The sequence below is a fragment of the Protopterus annectens genome, chromosome 3.part1, assembly GCF_019279795.1.
Source record: "Protopterus annectens isolate FY-2018-M chromosome 3.part1, PAN1.0, whole genome shotgun sequence".
Classification (NCBI taxonomy): domain Eukaryota; kingdom Metazoa; phylum Chordata; order Ceratodontiformes; family Protopteridae; genus Protopterus; species Protopterus annectens.
Genome location: NC_056732.1, coordinates 1,783,979,384 through 1,784,000,621, shown reverse-complemented (window position 1 = coordinate 1,784,000,621; position 21,238 = coordinate 1,783,979,384). Strand labels below are relative to the sequence as shown.

The 21,238-nt window shown below is 36.9% G+C and overlaps 1 protein-coding gene across 1 annotated transcript in view; it reads right to left on the bottom strand.

Annotated features, from left to right (window-relative positions):
* Nucleotides 1–21,238, bottom strand: part of LOC122798670 (zinc-binding protein A33-like) — a 184,559-nt gene that overhangs the window by 86,937 nt on the left and 76,384 nt on the right. Inside the window, exon 2 of the mRNA XM_044067763.1 lies at nt 16,582–16,815. Within this exon, the coding sequence (XP_043923698.1) occupies nt 16,582–16,815 (234 nt within the window). The remainder of the gene's footprint in view (nt 1–16,581; nt 16,816–21,238) is intronic.

The following is a 21,238-nucleotide window of genomic DNA, read 5'->3' as shown; positions in this document are numbered from 1 at the left end:
AAGAAGCTCACATAACTGAAATCAAAGTTCACAGTAGGTGTGGCTCTAAGCCTACCTCTCCTCTTTCATTGACTATTGTGAGTAAGCACAACATTATAATTTTGTGAAATCACTCCTATTCAGGTATTTAATTTTATTGGCCATCCCGCTGCATTCCATAGAGTCAAAATACAAAGTGCCCAACTCCTTCCAATCTGTCTTACTCTTCTAAAATGAGAGGCTCTCCACTAATATATCTAAAGCTTAAATTACCCCCTGTTTCACGTCTAAATGCTTAGTGCACACTGCAACTCTTGGGATATTATCTATTTTTTTTCCTTCCTACTTTTAAAATTAGCACAATCTATCTATCTATCTATTTATTTATTTATGTATTTACTTATTTATTTATTTTATTTATTTTACATTTGTTAACCGGGATAGTCCAACTGGACACAGGTCCATTTTCAGCGGAGGCCCTGGGAGAAAAGTTCCCCATGTGGGTAGTTACAGTAGAGTTAACAGTAGCACTTTTATACTGTTACACATAGATACCAGTTACACAATTATAGGAATACATGCATACTTAAAAAACTTTACAATATTAATTTTCTTGTTAGAACATAGACATTTTTTAGTGCTACAAGGCTGAGTAAGGTAGCATACTATTCAGTATAACAATACATTTGTGAGTGATAGTCAATGTATCGGACGTTTTGAAACTATTCTCCAGATAACCAGGTAGTAAAGTGAGTGGTGAGCTGGTTAGTCAGGATTGGTACAGGGGCACAGCCAGTGAGTTTTTAGGTATTTTTTGAGAGATGTTTTAAATTGGTTTATAGAATGAATTCCTGTAAGTTCAGCAGGGAGCCAGTTGCAGATTTTACCAATAGAGTTGCAGAATAATGACTCACCTGCTACGTTTTTAGATTTATCAGTTTGTGCCAGCATTTTGTCAGAAGAGTGGAGTGTTTTTAGGTTACTGTAAGGGGTAATTATATTTTTGAGTACGGGTGTGCTTTCGGGCTGATGGAGGACTTTGTGGGCTATTATTAATTGATTATACTGGATTTGAGAGGGGAAACTCTAGATAGTCTAGAGACCGTATGTTAATACAGTGGTGAGTTTTATATGCCAAACCTGTGGCAAATCTGGCTATGGTGTTATAGTAGCTATTGAGTTTATTGAGGTCAGATTTACTCAGGTTTGTATAGATTGGGGAGGCATAAAGAAGGGTTGAAAGTAAATGTGTTCAGGCAATAACTGCCCCAGCAGCTGGGGTTAAAAATGCCTTAATTCTATATAGAGATCCTAGCTTTTTGTTGACTGTTTTAATGGTTTTGTCAATGTGAGTGTCAAACTTGAGGTTATTGTCAACAGTTACACCTAATAGTTTTGTATTACATTCTGGGGAAATTATTGTGCAATTATTAGATGTTATGCTAAATGATGGGAGTGTAGCTTTCTAGGTGGGGGTGAAGAGCAGCAGTTTTGTTTTATCTGTATTCAATTGTCAGTGAGCCAGTTTTCTACTACATTGAAAGTATTTGTGTTAAGATCTGCAGATCTAATGGGGAGGTGGCAGAACAGATTAAGGTAGAATCATTTGCATATTGAATGCAGATAGCTTTGGGGATGACTGTATGAAGATCATTAATGAAGGTGTAAAATAGGATAGTAGACCCTTGAGGAATTAATATCTACACAAGTCCCCAAATCCCTAACAGCCGTGTCTACTATTAGGGACATTTTATCAATGATGTAGTTTCTCTGGGTAGCTGGCTTCCCAAAAGGTATTATTATGGATTTCTTAGACTTGAGTTTTAAGCTGTGGCTGTGGCACCAGTCATTTGTCTGTGTTAGACCTTCCTGTAAGATTTTAATATCTTTGGAGTGGTGGGGTTCTATGATTGCTTCTAGCTTGAAAACATTTGCAACCTTGGTACGCCAGAGGCCCTTGACATTAGCCTTGACTTCTGAAAAGTAGATGCCAAAGATGAGCGGACTCAGCACTAGTGACCAGCATCTTTGTGGAGGCATTCTCTCCAATCCTAACCTCATGGGTTCTATTTGTGAGCCAGCTGGCTATCCATTGGGTTACAGAGAAGTTTATGCCTAATTTCATGAGTTTGTTTACAGTGCTTGAGTGGGGTATTGCATCAGAGGTCTTAGCTAGCTCAAGGAAGGCAGTATGCACCATTTTGCCCTCATCCATTGCCTCGCTGACCTTCTCAAAGAAGTCCTTCAGGTTCAGTAGGCATGACCTGCCTTTGATAAAGCCAGAGTGGGATGGGTCTAGATTCTGAAAGTTTTCTATGTTATTGTTAATCATTTCTATGATAATTCTTTCAATTACTTTGCATATAAGACAGATCAGATTAATGGGTCTGTATTTCCCAGGATCCACTGATGTTCTGCCCTTGTACAAATGGATGATCCCTGCAGTCCACCATTCACATGGCATGAAGCCTGTGCAGAGGCTATGGTTGAATAGTGACACCAGAGACCCTGTTAGGTCATAAATCAGGATATATAGGAGGTATCCCGGGATATTATCTGAGCCCATTAAAGCTGTATTCTTGGCCTTAGAGAGTGAATCTAAAACCTACTCTCCCTACTAATAGTTGAATGGTTTATGTTAGGTTGTAATTCTAGGGGTGGAGTGCAGCTCTGGGTGAAAGGAGAGTAAAGTTGGAGCTGAATTTGTTAACCAGATGATTTGCTATATCTCCCAGTCCTGTGAACAGGGTTCCATTTACCAACAGTTCAGCTTACTGTTCTGTGGAGCCTTTGAGGTTTTGGACATAGGTAAAGAAGACCTTATGGTTATCCTTCTCCTAAAAAGTTATCTTTACCTCAAAATCTGCTTTGTTAGACTTACTTAGTAGTTGTATATACAGTTTGATGAGAGAGTTTTTAATTTTTTTGGTGTTAACTTCCTTATTTTAGTTATGACTGTTTTCTTTTGTTGTACAACCTGATTAATTTTGGATTCAATCAGGGTGGTTTGTTTTATTTTTGAGTTAGTTTGGGGCTACATTCTGATAGGGAAAGCAGTTTTTATGCAGTCATTGGTTGAAAAGATTTTCTGTGAATAATTCTGCATAGGCTGTTGTGTTGTCTGGGTTTGGAGGGCTTGAAATTTTGACAGGTTATCACTCAATAAAAGGTAGTTTGCCTTGGATTAGTGTTTACAGAACTGATTCTTATTTTGAAGGAGACTGATTTGTGGTCTGATCTTACCAAAGAGGACATGGTTCTCTAGTAGATGTATGTATTAACTGATCCAAGGTGTTTGTATTTACAAAGTGCAGGAATCTCTGTGCCTCCAAATCTGGGATGATGTAAGATTTCCAGTTTATACAGGGATAAGTAAAGTCCTCCATGAGTATGATATTTGATTTAATGGTGAGTATCCTAATAGGTCTAAGTGTGAGCTAAGGGTTTAATGGGATATAGAAGTTGCCTATAGCTCTCTAGAGTATAGTATGGTACTTTAGCGCATCCTCCTGTTTAAGCAACCCAGAGGTAAACTTCTTAATGCTGTAGATTAAGACATGTCCACCTTTAGACTCCATCTGTGCAGTTGATGCTCTAAATATGTGGACAGTACTGAAGCCTTGCACCACCAGGGTACTCTTTGCAGATTTAAACCATGTCTCAGTAACTGCACAAATATCTGCATTCTCCAAGATCAGAAGAAATTGGAGGCAGTGGAGTTTCTTGCTTAGACTCCTGCAACTGAGAAGTAACACCTTTAGTTTTCCTTGGGTAGATTTTGCTAAGTTGGAACGTTTGTCAATTTAACATTCCCTAAAAAGGCTCTGGGGGGAGGACAATATTTTAGCCAATAATCAAAACCTAGAGGAGACCGATGCAGACTGTCCTTGACAAAGCAATGCGGTTTATTAACCATGTCCTCCCATATGCTGACAAATATTGTATCTCCCTCGAATGACACTAAAAACCAAGCCAATTATTAATGTCAGTCACCTTCTGTTCATATCATAGCATCGTCCTATGTGAATGTAGCATGCTGCTTAGTACTAGACACATACCGGCTGTGATAAATAGTCCGAGAGCTCCATAATGTCAGGCCATATGTGGACTATGACTGAATTATACTGGTACATGAGATGCAGTGACTTGAATGCATATATAAGTTGGTGGATCCTGGCCTCGATAGGCAACTGAACATTATTTTCTTCTTGTTCAGCTGGGTTAGAGAGGCATCAATATATCGTGCAATGGAGTCCCTATCACTAGAGTACTGGGTAGTGTATTGGCTTGCCTTATGAGCTTGGTGGGTGAGGCACCACTGGGTGTGGCTGTATATGCTGTGTTAGGTGTTGTTATTGTTGAGTACTTTCAGGTTTGCTTATGATAGTTTTTGCAGGTGGAGTGTCTGGGTGGTCTTTGGGGTTGGAGAGATTGCAGTTATGTGCCTCAGCATAAGTAAGTATATGTTTGGGGTGTGCTATGTGTGGTGGGTGTAGATTGTGTACCTCTGACAACCAAATTGTTATTCTGAGTGGTTGTATGAGAAAATTTTCCTTCAGAGACATTTTGTGTATACATCTCTACATACGTTATTTGTTTCTTTGATGATTAATGAAACTAAGAACAGGGGCCAACTGCAGGCTTTCCTTGTGCCTCATCTTTTAGTTACAAAGGTCTGGGGTTCTCCAATTCTATCTATTTATCCTTTGGTAACTGAGGTAGCTCTACTAGGCTAGTGGCATCTTTACAGAGAAGACCTGAGGTGGTATTTATACTACTAGAAGAGCCGGAGCATCAGGGCACTTCCACTACTCTTTTCATATGGGGATGCAATTACATGCGACACTTTCTGCTTATAGTCCAAGTGTGAAGGCAGCTCAGGGAAGCAGGGAGCAGCATGGAGATGAATGGGGAATCCAACAAATTTGTTGAGCTTGCAGAAAGCACTGAAGAAAGAAGGCAGAAGGCAGTCAAGCCTTTGCAAGAGAGAGCTGTTGGCCGGAGGATGGAATAAAGGATGAGGTGAAAGGCATAAGTGACAAGAAGGTGGCTAAAGAGAAGAAATTGTAACTGAAGGTCGATCCTTCACAGGACATGGAGAGGTTTATTAAAGTTATTTGAGGAAAAGGTAGAATTGCAAGAAGAGTGTATTTTTGCAACTCTCAAGTTGGTAGGGTTGCAAGATGTCTACTTAAAAGATTTAATTGAGCAAAGTGAGCTGGAGAGTGAAAAAGCTGTGTCATGGGGTGAGATAATGGAGATGTTACAAGAAGACAAAGTGGAAGACAAAAGAAAAGAAGAAGTCATATGCATAAGTCATACAAGAAATTAAAAAAACAGGAATAAAGGAAAACAGAGATGAAAAGGAAGTATCGTGTTAGAATAAGTAGCGTGAAGGAAAGGGAACCTGAGAGAAAAGAAATACATTATTGTTTAAAAAGAATAAAAACGGCAGCGGCAGGAATTAATACAACAGTAGTTTAGTAAAACAAGGTAAAATAAGCGCTTTCGTTCAATCACTGACCAAGCTTCATCAGACAACTGCAATAAAAAATTCCAACAATATGTAACCCACATTTAAGTCACATGATCCCTGGGAAACCACACTTCCTTAACATTAATCAGCTAGTTAAATACACATTCACCCTTAAAAAAAGCTAACATTAATAAACAAAAATAAAAAAAAAAAAAATATAAGGGATGTAAAAAATAAAACATTTCTGTGTTTTACCAACAGGTTAAAATATTTAAGCTGGAACATTTATCTTTCCAAACTTTTCAGTTTTAGCATGCACAAAATAGAGCTTAAATATTTTAACCTGTTGGTAAAACAGAAATGTTCTATTTTTTTACATCCCTTATATTTTTTTTGTTTATTATTGTTACCGGGAAAAAGCCGAAAGACTAACAACAACAACATTATTGTTAGCTTTTTTAAGGGCAAATGTGTATTTAACTAGCTGATTAATGTTGAGGAGGTGTGGTTTCCCAGTGATCATGTCACTTAGAAGTGGGTTACATATTGTTGGAATTTTTTATTGCAAGTGTCTAATGAAGTCTGGTCAATGATTGAACGAAAGTGCTTATTTCACCTTGTAGTATCAAACTAGTGTTGTGTTAATTCCTGCCGCTGACACTTTTATTCTTTTTAAAAAGTGGTTTTTGCTTTCTGTTTTTTTTTTTGTCAAAATACATTATTATTCCCAGAGAGGTAAGAGTGTTTATTCATATTAATAAAGAGTCTTTTTATGATATTTTTTTGAAACTGGGCAGTGTATGGTGACATTTCTAGAACAATATAAAAATAAAAAAGATGATAAACCCTGGAATTTATATGTTGTACAAGCATTTACTAGAGAGTGGAAAAAGAAAATATTTGTGCAATTTCATAGTGAAGAAGCAAAAGTAACAAACGATAATTTGAGAGACTATTTAAAAACTGTATGCAAAGATGTTTTGGACTTTACAAATATTTATGACAGCAGAGGTTTATGGACTAGGGGTTGGGAATGTTGTGTTGTTTTGTAGACCAAAAATGAAAAATGTAATACATGTAGCAAGTATAGTTAATATAGACAGAAATAGGGGGTTTGGGTTTGTGAAATATTGAGGTCAACCAAAGTCTTTTTTTTGTGGTAAGAATGATCATTTGGTTAGGAATTGTGATAAAGGGAAGTGTTGTATTCGTGGAAAAACAGCCCATGAAGCAAAAAGATATGAACAGAAATGTATAAAATGTCAGCAAATGGGTCATTCATAGATGGACTGTGAGCAAATGGAAAGGAAATAGGTGAAGGGATAAAAGATCAAGTAAAAGATAACATTACAGAGCACAATACAGAAATTGGGCAAGTCAAAAAGGAAAATAGGTTCATAGGTTCATAGGTAGGTACTAGACTATCTGCCCGAAGGCATTTATAAGCCTAGCCAGAATGTATTGGCTTTCGCCACCCCCTTAGATTAGTTCCCTGTGCCTCTGTCCAGCAGAGCCATTGAAGTGATCCCTGGGGTAAACTTTCTGTTTCCCCATCCACTCGTCAAGGTTTCTCTTGAAGAGGGTTAGCAAGGAGCTCTGCCTAATGTAGATTGGAATCTTGTTCCAGAGCATGGGAAGTCTCTGGGACAGGAATCTATCCCTCCAGCACATCCTATTTATTGTTGTGGTGAGGTTTAGATTCCCTGGAGTGTGTGGCTTAAGGGGATATGGGATGGAGCATGTCCATCAATTCTGGGTTGGACATGGCCTTGCATGTCAGGCAGAGATCACCTCTGAGTAGTCAGTATGCAACCGAGTACAGCTGGAGTTTCTTCAGTGGAGTTGCATAGGGCATCTGCTTGAGGCCAGTGATCCTCTTGGTGAGGTACTTCTGTGGTCTTTCCAGTTGTTGCAAGTGTCTTGTAAGGTACATCCCAAATGAGGCATTGTGCTCTATGATGGGTCTGATGAGTGATGCATAGAGGGGCCCAATGACCTCTTTCAACCTGGATGCAAACTAATTTGTGATTAGGTGGGCCACATAGAAGGATTTTCTAACCACTTTGACATTGTGATTATCAATGGAGAGGTTACTATCTAATTGGGTCACCAGATCCTTTATTACGTCTTCCGTATTTAGGGGGCTACCACCTATGTGGTAGTTTGTGGGTACTTTGTTTTTTCAAAAGGGGATGACTATGCACTTTTTTGGCATTTAGCTTGAGGCCATGGTTTTGACACCAGGTATCTGTCTCAGTGAGACCCTTTTGGAGGATGTCTGTGTCAGCCGGAGAGTCAATTATAGCCCCAAGTTTGCAGTCAACTGCAAACTTGGTCAGCCATAGTCCTCCTGTGCTTCCTGTACCTCTGAGAAGTATATGCCAAACAGAAGGGGTCATAGGATTGAGCCCTAGGGAACACCACTTGTAACCAGTTTAGAGTCAGACCTAGCTCCCACAACTCTTACCATGTGGGTTCTGTCCATGAGCCAGTTGGCAACCCATCTTGTGATATAGGGGTTTATGTTCAGGCTGGTGAGCTTGTCTATAATACCTGAGTGGGGAATGGTGTCAATTGCCTTTGCAGGGTCAAGGTAGGCCATGTGTACCACCTTTCTCTCATCTATAGCATTGGTGACTGTCTCAAAGAAGTCCACCAGGTTTAGGAGGCATGATCTGCCCTTAACAAAGCCGAACTGGGTAGGGTCCAGTGTTTGGAGGTTCCCAATGTCTCTGTTAATGAGATCAATGATGATGCACTCCATAGCTTTGCAGACCAAGATAGTCAGGCTTATAGGGTGATAGTTCCCGGGGTTTGTTGTGGCTCCACCTTTGTGGAGTGGAATAACCGTTGCTGTGCACCACTCTGTGGACACATAGCCTGTGGAGAAACTGAGTTTAAACAGTGTGTTTAGGTGAGGGGTTAGTTCATCTTTGAGCTCATGTAGGAAGCAGCCCAAGACACCATCTGGTCCCATTGATGCTATGTTTTTGGCTTTGGAGAGGGCTGTTTTAACCTGAGTGTCTGTGATTTCAGAGGCACTACATTCTTCTGGTATAGTTATGGGCCCTTTTGGGGGTGGGAGGGGGTGAAATTTGCACTGAACCTGTCTGCCAGGATGTTGGCTATATCGGTCGGTTCAGTGTATTTTCTGCCATTCTGCACTAACTCCGAGCAGATCTGAGAATTGCCACTTAGATTCTTGACATAGCTAAAGTATGCCTTGTGGTTATCTTTGAAGTCCATGGCAATTTTTCTTTCAAAGCCAGCCTTGGATGATTTTATGAGGGAACGTAGTTTCTTGCTGATACTGATCAGGGATGTCTTCCCTTCTTGGGATTTTACTCTTTTCTGTACTAGTTTCCTCCTTCTATTGTATAGCTTGTTTATGGCAGGGATCCACCGGACTGGTTTCCTTTTCTTGGAGGAGTGAGTCTTGGTTTTGTTTGGGATAGCATGATCCATGCATTCTTGTAGGTGCCCTTAAAGTGCATTTGTAAAGGATTTTGCAGCTTGGACAGCGTTATCCTTTAGCATGGGGGCTTTGAAACTTCCCATCTCAGTCTTAAGTAACGTAAAGTTTGCTTTTGAAAAGTTCTTCACGGTGGTTTCTTTGACCAGGGGTGGTGGTGGAATGTGGATATTCAGAGTGATTAGTTTATGGTCAGATCTAATAAGCAAGGGGGTTGACGTCCGGTGTGGAACACCGGTCGCCCATGTTGGTGATGACCAGGTCCAATATGTTGTCACCTCTGATGGGGGTGTTGACCAGTTGATCCAGGGCATTTGAGTTTATAAATTCTAGGAAATGTTGGGCAAGGGAGTTTGTACTTGAGTAGTTCTCCCAGTTCATGTTTGGGTAATTGAAATCACCCAATATCAGGGTGTTTGGTAGGTCCTTTATGTTTCCCAGTGTTTCCAGGAACACGGAATGTGGGTCCTGGAACATGGTGGGTGATCTGTAGCAAGCTATAATTTGAATAGCAGTTTTTCCCATTGTTAGTTGCATGTGGATGATCTCTGAAGCATTGTGCTGTGCAACTGACCTGGAGGTGTGGGTATCCTTGATGAATATGGATACTCCCCTGCCTTTTGTATTTTGGTCCCGGTTTTGTGGCCAAAATGTATGGTATGAGTTGTAGCCTGGTAGTGCTGGAATGCTCTCTGGAGCCTTAAACCTGGTTTCTGTTACTGCACATATATCGATTTTCTCCATACTGAGGAGTGCCTCAAGTGCGTGCATTTTGAGGTTTAGACTTCTGGCATTGAGCAGCATTACCCTCAGTTTTGTGTTGCTTGTGCTATTTACAGTGGTTGGTTTGTCTTTTGAGCCTTGCCTAAAAAAGGCACTATGGGGGTGGCCAGAGCCTTGGCCATTATTTGAAAGCCTAAGGGTGACAGTAAAAGTAAAAGAATTAAGTATGAATGAGGGACACCAAAAGCAAGTTAAAGGAAAGGAAGATGAGGTTAGTAATTCAAGTAAAGAGGGAATGCAAAGTGGGTGATGATTAAGAGTAAATGAAATTCTATTAAAAAAGTTAAGGATATAAAACATAAATTTAAAAAATATAGATTTGGGAGAGAATAAAAAGGAAAAGTATGAGAATAATAAACAGTTTGAGAAAATGTGAAAATCTTAGCTATAAATGTGAAAAGTATGAAGAGTTTTAAAAGAATGTTAGGTGTACTGGAATGATGTGAGCCACTTGGTAATGATATTATAATATTATTAGATATGAAAATTCTAGCAGAGGAAGAAAAGAGAAATTTGAATAAATTATGGGAAGGTAAAGTTACATGGAATATAGATGAAGATAAGTGTTCAGGTATAATAATTTTAAGTAGAAAATCAGTAGAAATTTTGGATTATACATTAGTAATAGTCAGAAGAATAACAATACTAGAAGATGGAAGAACCAAGTATATAGAATGATTGCAATATATGTTTATTTTATGTTTTACAAAAACAAAGGGAGATATGGAGAATTATGATGGCATTAACATGCAAATAATATTGGTGGGACATTTTAATTGTGATTCAAGAAAAGGAGCAGATGTGAAGGTCATTTCTGAGATTTCAAAAAGATGAAAGTTGTATTTACTAGATAATAAAGACTGGACATATAAAAGAGGCAATTTAAGAACAGAAAGAGATTATTTTATGATTTCAGAGAACTTAAAAGTGATATATAAAGGGATAAAAATAATGGTTTTCAGATCACGTGCCAATTTGGATAGAGTTACAATGAACAATAGGTAGAGGTATCAAAAGAATAAATGAAACAAAATTAAATCAACAGGCAAGGAGAAGGATTATACAATTATGGATTGATCATATAGATACGAGAATGCTATACAAGGACTGGACAAGATGGTGGGTAAGTTTCAAAGAAAAATATAAGAAAGAGGTTTTATAACGGCAAAGGGTTAAAAGATCACAAGATAAGATCATCCAGGGGACAGTTTTGCTGTCTCATGGGGTGAGATGCCAGATACTGTTTTCGTAAGTGCTGAGGATGGTAATATAGAAAGGGAACCAGGTGATGTGACATCAGAGAATGCAGCAGTTAAAACTTATGCGACAGTGACAGACAGTAAAATGAGAAAGCAGCAACAAGCTGAGAGGTTGCCTGGTTTTGTTGCAGCAGATAATGCAGTAATTAAAACATATTCAGCAGTCAAAGCAAGAAAAAAAAGTGAGTAGAAACAAGCTGTAAGTAAAATTGTTTAAAAAAACAAGAACAGACCAACTATGAGAATAAGGCCAAAAATGACACTGTAATAGACAGGTATTATATACGGCATAGTTTGTTAACTATTCTGTGTTTTAAATATCTAGAAAATTGGTATTTTATACATATTGGGACAGATATTTTTTGTGACTTAACATCTGAAACTGATGGAGTGATTATGAATTTTCTAGAACTGTGTAACTAAAAGAAAGATAGTTATCCATGGAACAATCATTTGTTTTTCTGGTAGTAAATTAAGTGTTAAAAGATGCTACTTCTCAGTTTAGAACTGATAAACTGAAGAATACAAGGTTAAAAGATGTATGCAGGATCTGTGTGAAACTATTGATAATACTGTAAAAGCTAGAGATGACAGAAACTTATAGGTTCATAGGTTAGTACTAGGCTAACTGCCCTTGCAAGCCATTGTAAGGAATGAAGGGAGGTTGGAAGCTGTTTGAAATGTGAAAACAGCATGGCAAAACACTTGCAAAATGATACTTTTGTGGGTGGTCATAGACAGAGATTAAAATATGCTGGTCAGCCTAAATAATGTTTTTTTTTTTGGGGGGGGGGGTTCTCATTTAATTAATGTTTGAGACAATGTAACCAGTGTGGAGTGAAAGGACATACAGCAACAAATTGTGTGACTGAATGCAGGTTGTGTAAAAAATGGACAATTTTGGATGGATTGTCAAGAGCAAACAGTAAATAATAAAATAGAAGGGGAAAGTGAAAAAAAAAACATACACAAGGAAGGACAGCAAAGGCTGAGGAGAGAGTGAACTAGGTGAAGAAGAAGTTGTAGAAGAAACAAAAATAAAGAGAAGAAAAATGAGAAGAGACAGTAGATTTAGGAAGAGGGGTCAGCAGAAGGGACTGATAGTTATAATTTGTTGAAAATTTAGCCAGTAAAAAATCCTATTCTGAGGATCAAGGGTTGTTTGTACATAAACCCAAGAAAGAAATATTCATTTGGGGAAAGTAAAAATAAGAAAATGAACATTTAAATATATTTCCCTTAAACTTAAAAAGAGACAAAAACAATTTCAGTAAATCCAACACATTTTCAGTAAATGGGAACAATATTAATAATACTGTGGGAAGGAGCACTTTGAGAAGGATAGGGATTCTGGAATGGTGTGTTAAATGGGATGTGGATGTTATCCTGTTACAGGATGAACAATTTCTAACAAGGGAAGAAAGACTGCAAACAGCAAAATTGTGGGTTACAAATATAATATGGGACCTAGGTAGTGAACATTGTTTTGGAGTGGCTGTGTTGTGTAAAAAACTGTAAAAATACTAGTTGCAACATTGGTGAAGATGGGGAGGTAAACTTGTGGATGTGAGAGGGAGAGAACATGTTTATAAAATTATAGCATTATATGCATATATAAGTAGCAAGGAAAGAGAGAGAATGTGTTTCATCAAATATTGGACTATGTGGCGATTAAGGTGAAAATTGTAATTGCAGGAGAGTTTAATTGTGATTTAAGGGAAAAATAAAAAAGTAAGGGAAAGATGTAAAAACATACAACAACTGATAAAATGCAGTACATACGCTGTGTGGAACAAAAGTCACTGGTCTTATAGAAGGGGCAATTGAATAATGTTTGTATCAGAAGGGTTGGGGTAGCAGATGGTGATAACACTGTGGCAGGTTTTCAGACCATTTAGCAATACGGATGGAGATAATGGAAGCCGGGAGCATATTAAAACTGGGAAAGGGAATAAAACGAATAAATGTGAAATTATGGGATGAAACTGGAGCCAGGGAACTACTGCACTAATGAAAAGATCATATGACCATGAAGGACGGTGTGTTACATTTAAAAAGAAGTATCATTTGTTTCCCAGTGGCAGGATGATGTAAAAAAGGAAGAGAAAGTGAGGTATATAAAACGTTATTACTATCACATGAAGAAAGCTATATAGCGAAAAAATAAAGGCATTACTCTATAGGCAGTGACAGTATTTACTAGGGAAAAGGTGTATGTATATTTGGGTAAAAATAGTAAAGGAGGATATTAGTGTAATGAGAAAAATTAAAAATGTCAAAAGAAAGGTAAAAAAAATAACCCAAGAGAAAATTATTATGATTATTATTATCATTGCTATTATTATTATTATTATTATTATTATTATTATTATTATTATTATTATTATTATTATTATTGCTATTATTATTATTATTATTATTATTATTATTATTATTATTATTGCTATTATTATTATTATTATTATTGCTATTGCTATTATTATTATTATTATTATTATTATTATTATTATTATTATTATTATTGCTATTATTATTATTATTATTATTATTATTATTATTATTATTATTATTATTATTATTATTATTATTATTATTATTATTATTATTATTATTATTATTATTATTATTATTATTATTATTATTATTATTATTATTATTATTATTATATTATTATTATTATTATTATTATTATTATTATTATTATTATTATTATTATTATTATTATTATTATTATTATATTATTATTATTATTATTATTGCTATTATTATTATTATTATTATTATTATTATTATTATTATTATTATTGCTATTATTATTATTATTATTATTATTATTATTATTATTATTATTATCATTGCTATTATTATTATTATTATTATTGCTATTGCTATTATTATTATTATTGCTATTATTATTATTATTAATATTATTGCTATTGCTATTATTATTATTATTATTATTAACAGGAGCCCAACCTCCTAAGCTACAATCAGCTCTGCCTCTGTCATTCTATCTGTTACCTCCCCAATAAGTGTCCTGCCCTCAAAAACCTAGTACAACATCACTTAGCCAAAAGGCCTCTTAGATCATCAAGCAAACTACTACTAGAAGTCACCAACAGCTACAATAGCTTTGGAGATGCACTATATAGTAGTTCAGTGGCTAGAAAATGGAACTCTGTCCCCACTAGCATTCAAAACACATCGTCCAAAGCCTCCTTTAAAGACCTCATCAGGCAACATCTCAAGCAAAGTTGGAAGTGCCATGATTGCTGCCCAGGCTAGTGAAAGTGGATAACTTATACATACTAAATCTAGAGTACTTGATAATAGTTTTCAGTCTTACTCACTAACACTGGCTAATCTACAGTGTATGTACTGTACCTGTGTACTATGTATGTATTCTACATATGTTCCAAATTTCAGCTGTACACCACAAATCTATTAATTACCTTTATTTTTAAAATTAATGTTTTTTGTTTGTTCACTCCACTGTAACTGTTTATGTGCCGCATACCACTGTAGATAGACTGAGTTTGTGGAATGTTTTTTTTTTTTTTTTTTTTGTTTTATTTATATCCATGACTGATACATTTGCTGAATAAATTAAGACAGCATAATTTCAAGTTAAATAATACATTTAAAATCAGAATGAAATTCTGAAATCCTTTAGTAATATTCTAAAATTAGAGGGTATGAAACTTTATCATGGAAAAAAATCTGAATAAATAATCATATATTAAGTAAAGAAGGTAAACAGGCATTGCAGAAGTTTCTAGGAATGATGCAGTAGCGTACAATGCTTGTACTTAATCTGTCTTGGATAGGTTTGCTTCTAAGAACCCAGGAAGAGCGAGAGGGAGCCCTGAAATGGAGCTGTGAACAGAAAAGGAGTTTTGAAACTAGCTTTAGATGTTCTAAAAATTTGCATTAAATGAGAAAAGCCAGTTGTATTTTGAGTTGATGCCATCAGAATAGTAACTATGGTCCCGCAGGAGGATAGATCAGTTACTTATGGGTCAATCATATTTACAAAGACACAAAGCATATAAGCTAATCTAGAAGATGAACTTTTAGAAATAGTGTATGGATGTATGGATGTAGGAAATACCTTGTATATGTCTATTTTTAAAAAAAAAGTTCAATGGAAATAGAAAACAGACTTTACTTGACATATTCAGAACACATTCATAAAAGGCACTTCTAAGATTATATGTGGTTACTTAACCTATAGAAATATGATCTGCATTTGAAATACAGACTAGACAAGGAAGTATAAACAGCAGATATAAAATGTAGATCATATTTATCAGGAATGCAGAAAGAATTGTTAGAAGTAGAAGAAGACCTTCTTTGTGTAATAGTGCAGTCACTGATAACAAAAGAAAAATTAAAATGTTCCTAATATTTAGCATCTATACTTGCTGTATTAAATTGTAATTTGACTGGTGTTTCCTTTCATGTAGCTGTTATACCAGTTGCTGAATTGTTTCTGTATTTTGAAATTGCTAATACTTGTTATATAATATGTTTTTAATTTCTATATTCTGTTATATAATTTTTTATTAATCGTTGTAATGTGGAGCTTTTCTCCCCGGGCCTCCAATAAAAAAAGCTCAGTTGGACTATCCTGGTCAACAAATGTCAAATAAATAAATAAATGCATTTCAGGCATACACTGATGATGATTCAGAAATGCAACTATTATGAAGAAAAGGCTGAGCAAAAGTCAACAGTAAGGAAAAAATACAATCTAAGTTTTCTATTTTAGAATAAATTAATTTGTGGTCAAGCTATAATATCCAAATCAAGTTAAATAAAAGTCCTCATCAACTAGGAAAACAAATGTTTGAGATGATGGAATAATTATGCCCTAAAATGATAGCTGTTCAAAGAAAGACCAAGAGATGATATTTTGTTCATATATGTCAACTCATATAGGTCAATTTATACAGAACTGTGCCATCTGTAATGTTGTGTCTTGTGTCTTTCGGCTTTTCCCAGTTAGGGGTTGCCACAGCGGAACTCCGGTCCGCTAATGATTGGCAGTAGATTTTTACGTGCCGAGTTGCCAGCTCTGACACACAACCTTCAACGAAGGTACGCCCATTCATGCATGTCTCTACACAGAAGACGCTCTAGCTGAGAATCGAACTGGACAACGTCTTACTGTGAAGTGACAACGCTACCACAGCACCACTGTGCCATCTGTAATGCACACTGTAAAATCAACTCAAGTGAAGAGATGCAAGTATACCCATTCCAGGTCATCTTTGGAACTGAGGTTAAGGGGACACCAGCCCCTCTTACAAATGAAACTAACAGAAAATGCAGTTTGGCAATGCTACTAGATAAAAAACAAAGTTGGTAAGTGTGATTTGTGACTATGCACACTATAGCAATACAGATCTAATTGTTTTTCAGTGCTAGTAATTTAAAATTAACGGTTATGTATTAGATAGTAACATGTCTAGTAAGAACAGACAAGACAAATCAGATTGATGATATGGTCAGTCAGATTCATAGGCTAAACAAACTGTTCCAGACAAGTAGATAGTAAAAATTTACCTGAACAAAACAAAAATAGCAACATGTCTGCAAATATTTCTTACTGTGAGAAAATGCAAAGAATCCTTCTGTTCCAGTTTTGACTGAATTCCATAGATCTTCTTCTGAACTTCTTCCTTCATCTCTTCAATTTTCCTCAAGTTTTCCTCTATCTTTCCCAGAATTCCTTCTTTTTCCTCCTTGAGCTGTTGTTTCAGTTGCTGCTCCTTGTCCTGGAGAAATTGGCACAGCTTGGAAAACTCTGATGTAATATGCTGCTCCAAAATCTGAGCTTCATTCTGGAAAACAGTAATCTGAATTTAAAACACTAGATCTGATGATACATTATGTTACATTCAGATGTGCTGGTCTGACAGACCAATTCAAACAAAACATGTCAGTTTAGCTTTGTCATATCTGTAACTACTCAAAAAATGCCATAAGAAACAGGATAGGGAAATAAACGATCATAGCAGATGTGTATGCTGTAAAATGGTAGGTATCCTTGTCATAGGTGACTACATTGTAAGAAAGACCAATGCACCACTCACCAGGCTTTGCAAGGTGAATGTCATGGTCAGACACTTATCAAGCACCAGGACTGGTCACATTATGCAAGCTCTCAAGTCCTTGTGCGTACGTACACACATGAGACAGTCATAGAACACATTGGTATGAATGACTTGAGATGTACTTTCCTAGAAGATATGTTGACAGAGAAGATGAGGCTCTTGGAATATGTCTGAGGGTGGTATGAACCTATAGCCTTAGACATCACTCTACCATCACCAAGAATGATTCCACAATACAAACAAAATATTGTTTTCCACAACTGGCTTAGTTTTTGCCCTCATTTAAAGGGGGCACAGTATATATCAGCCTGGCAAGAGATGGTAGACAGTCCTAACTGTTATGAAATGGATGGCCTACACCTCTCCCACCAAGGCTTTCATATATTGGCAAAATCCTTGCCTACCCCTATAGTGCCTGTTGTAGGCAATAAGTCTTGTAAAGCTACCAATATAATAAATAAGAATTCAGATAACATTAAGATGCAGCTGGTCAACGCTTGAAGCCTTAGCACAAATCTCCACTGTCTCCAAGCACTCCTTACCCTGGAAAACATCAATATGTGCATCATGATAGAGATCTGGCTCAAGACCAGTCAAATTACTCCATCACCTGGCTCAAGACCAGTCAAATCACTCCATCACCTGGCTCAAAACCAGTCAAATCACTCCATCACCTGGCTCAAGACCAGTCAAATCACTCCATCACATGGCTCAAGACCAATGAAAGTACTCCATCAGTGCAGGGTTTCAATATCTAGCACATACTCAAGCCTTCCACCTCAAACAAAGGCACTAAAGGCAGTCAGTGGTGTCTCTGTCTCTGTATTCTAAAATAAAAACATTTTATCTCCAAACGTGTCAGACAACATATTGACTTGGAAGTTTTTCATGTCTAAGTTACTCTTAATAAACGCCCATATCATAGCTAACTAAGACTGCCTATGCCCTGCTCTGTCCAGACCTCCTACCTAGCTGGCATGGTATCCAAATATATCAAGCCAAAAACATTCTGCTAGGAGATGCCAACTATCCCTCCATCAAATGGACTTCATCAATGCAAAATCTCTGGACCAGAAGTCTGCACCTCAAGCAGGGGGTGAAAAAATCCTAGATTTCCTCCTTACCAATATGGGGCAGCTTTTTTCCTCACCAGCTTTAACTTCCTCCCAAATCAGACCACATATCAATCACTGTCATTATAAGACTAAAGCCTTAAGCAACTTCCAATACCTCAATACTGAGACATTACATGAGGGCTAATCTGCTAAAACTGAGGGATGACATGTCTAAATTTGAAAGCCCTTTTTATTTTGATGACACACTTATACAGAATCCTTTACTGCCAAATTCTATGCACATGTAAACAGAGGTATGGACACATCTGCTCCCCTCAGAAATAAATACAATACCAAATTCAAAAAATAACACCCGTAGTGGAACCCTAATATAAACAGGCTCTACAATAAACAAAAATAAATAAATTTAACTGTCAATAGGCCAAATAATCTTGCCTCATAAAAAACAACAAACTCTGAACCCTAGTTGAATCACCCAAAGCCATATAAAAGATAAAAATTGCCACCTAGTTTAAGGATAACCAAAAAGCCTTTTTTAACTATTATAGAAATCTGAGCAACAATGCCCAGGACTGTAGAAAGCTGACAGTATATGATATAGCATACATACACCCAGAGGATATTACTAATCTGCTTGTACATAAAGCTTGCTCAGACTTCACCCCCCCTCTCCTCTCCTCTCCAATATTCCCAGTTCTCATACCCACATCTACACTCCCCAAATCTCCCTAGAACAAGTCCTTAACTATGTAAGGTTAAGAGCATTGCTTCTATAAGGCTAGACAACAAAGCAGGCTGCCTGCTCATCACCCTGCGACATGACTTGTCCTGTACCCTAAATGCCAAACAGAAGTGGCCCAAGGACTGAACGCTGGGTACATCACTAGCGATGTGTATTTTTGAGCCACCCACCCTAATTTCAATGCTTCTGTTTGCCAGCCAGTTAGCTATCAAATGAGTTATACAGGATTTACATTTAGGTGGGAGAGTTTAACATCTTTGTGTGGTCTACATATATGGTATGTACTGATTTTGCCTCCCCATTGCCTCAATTACCTTCTCTAACAAATTCACCAGATTAACCTGACAGGATCTGCCTTTGATGAACCTGAACTGGCTTGGGTATAAAGTTTGAAGGTTACCAATGTTCTTATTTATTAATTCTATAATGATCCTTTCTATAACTTTGCAGATGAGGCTGGTCATGCTTATGCGTCTATAATTACCTAGGTCCACTGACACCCTAGTCTTGTGCAAGTGAATGACAGTTGCTGTCCTCCATTACACAAAGCCTGTCTTACGCTGATATTGAATATCCTCTGTAGGGGATCTGACAATTTCTGTTTTAGGCTGGCTCCAAGTGTGTGATATTATTTGTGGTGACCCTCCACAGGAACAGTAATCAAGGAGCCTCAATCCTCACCACAGGCAACAGTTGGGGATATTCACTGGGAAGATAACAAGTACACACACAGTATTTCAAGATGCAGTTCTCTGCATCAAGTGCAGTTTCCCTTAAGAACACACAGAGACCACAGTCATTCCGGGGCTGGTGTCTCCCAACTCTTCCAGATCCCCAAATAAGACTCCCCACTAGCAGAGCTATAGAGTTGAGATCCTAACTGAGTGACCAAGCCAAGACCTCCAGCACCCTCTCCGTCCAACTAGTGCTTTGTGTTCCTGCCCAAGTAGCTAACACACACACACTCTTTGAGGTTTGATTTACACACACACACACACACACACACACACACACACACACACACACACACACACACACACACACACACACACACACACACCACACACACACACACACACACACACTCGCTATGCCCCTTCTGCCCAGACTGTAGGGTAGTTTCCACTGCCAGCAGCCACTCTTCAACAGCTACTTTAAGGCCTTTAACAAAAGGTGACCAATTTTACTGTGTAATATTAATATTAATACAAATGGTAGTTTGACCAAGAGCAAGGCTATTAAGAGTGGCCCACAAAGTGTCACCAAATAAACATGCAAGTGCTCTCAAAATGTAAATATCTTCCTTGCAATAGCAAAAAAAAAATCATTACCTCAAATTGTAAAAGTAAAAAAATTCTATCTTTTGTGGAGTTTATCTCATTGGCCAAAACTATATGTAATAAAGAATTAAATATAACCTCAAGAACTTCAAGAGTGACACATAAACAACTGGCTTGGTTAAAACTTAAAAAAACTGCTAGATAAAATGTGAATATTGTAACAAAAGTATACCTGTTGTGGACAATGAATATAGTTATGTTCATGTTTCATTGTTTAATAGTTTGTTTTCCCTTGTTACATTTGTATTCACAAAAAAAGTAATAAAATTATGTGAAAAAATGTAAATATCTCTACACAGATCAGTCACAATGAAAGGTTTAAATGTATGTAATAATAAATAATAAAAGAACAAGAAAATACTCAGTACATATTCACAGTGACACCAGAGTTCAAAACCACAGGAAATATTTTAAAATAACATTGTAGTACAAGCTCACACAAATACAGAAAAATATCTAAACTAAGCTTCACCATATTCCTGACTAAATCTAAGAGAAGTATACTATTCCCTAGTAACTTACTTACTATATAGCAAGGCAGATGTGGTGAATGTTTTTTCATGTTGTTCTTGTCAGGTCCAAAACAGAATGCAGAATGCCCTGTCTCCCTAAGAGACTCTCAAAATAATATCTAAAATATTACTGATGGAATAGCTTGCCGAATTACATCATTTATGGTCATCTGAATTCTAGTTTTCATGCAAACCCTCATTGCTGAAGCTGGCAGTATTTAGCATATACCTGTAAAAATACCCAGGTAAGGACTTTTGCTCAGATCTTTGGCAGATGCTAGAAGTAATAAAATAATTGCATTCCTTCATGCTTTCAAAATAGCAATTAGTTCAGTCCAAAGACAATACAGAATGCTTCCTAGTACAGACTTTGTGTCTCTAACTGCACTGAAAACTTGAGAGGCAGCCTCTTTATGGTGTAGCCTATAAAGTAATTTAATTGGAGGTATTTTTCAAAAGTTTGCTGGACTGAAGTTAACC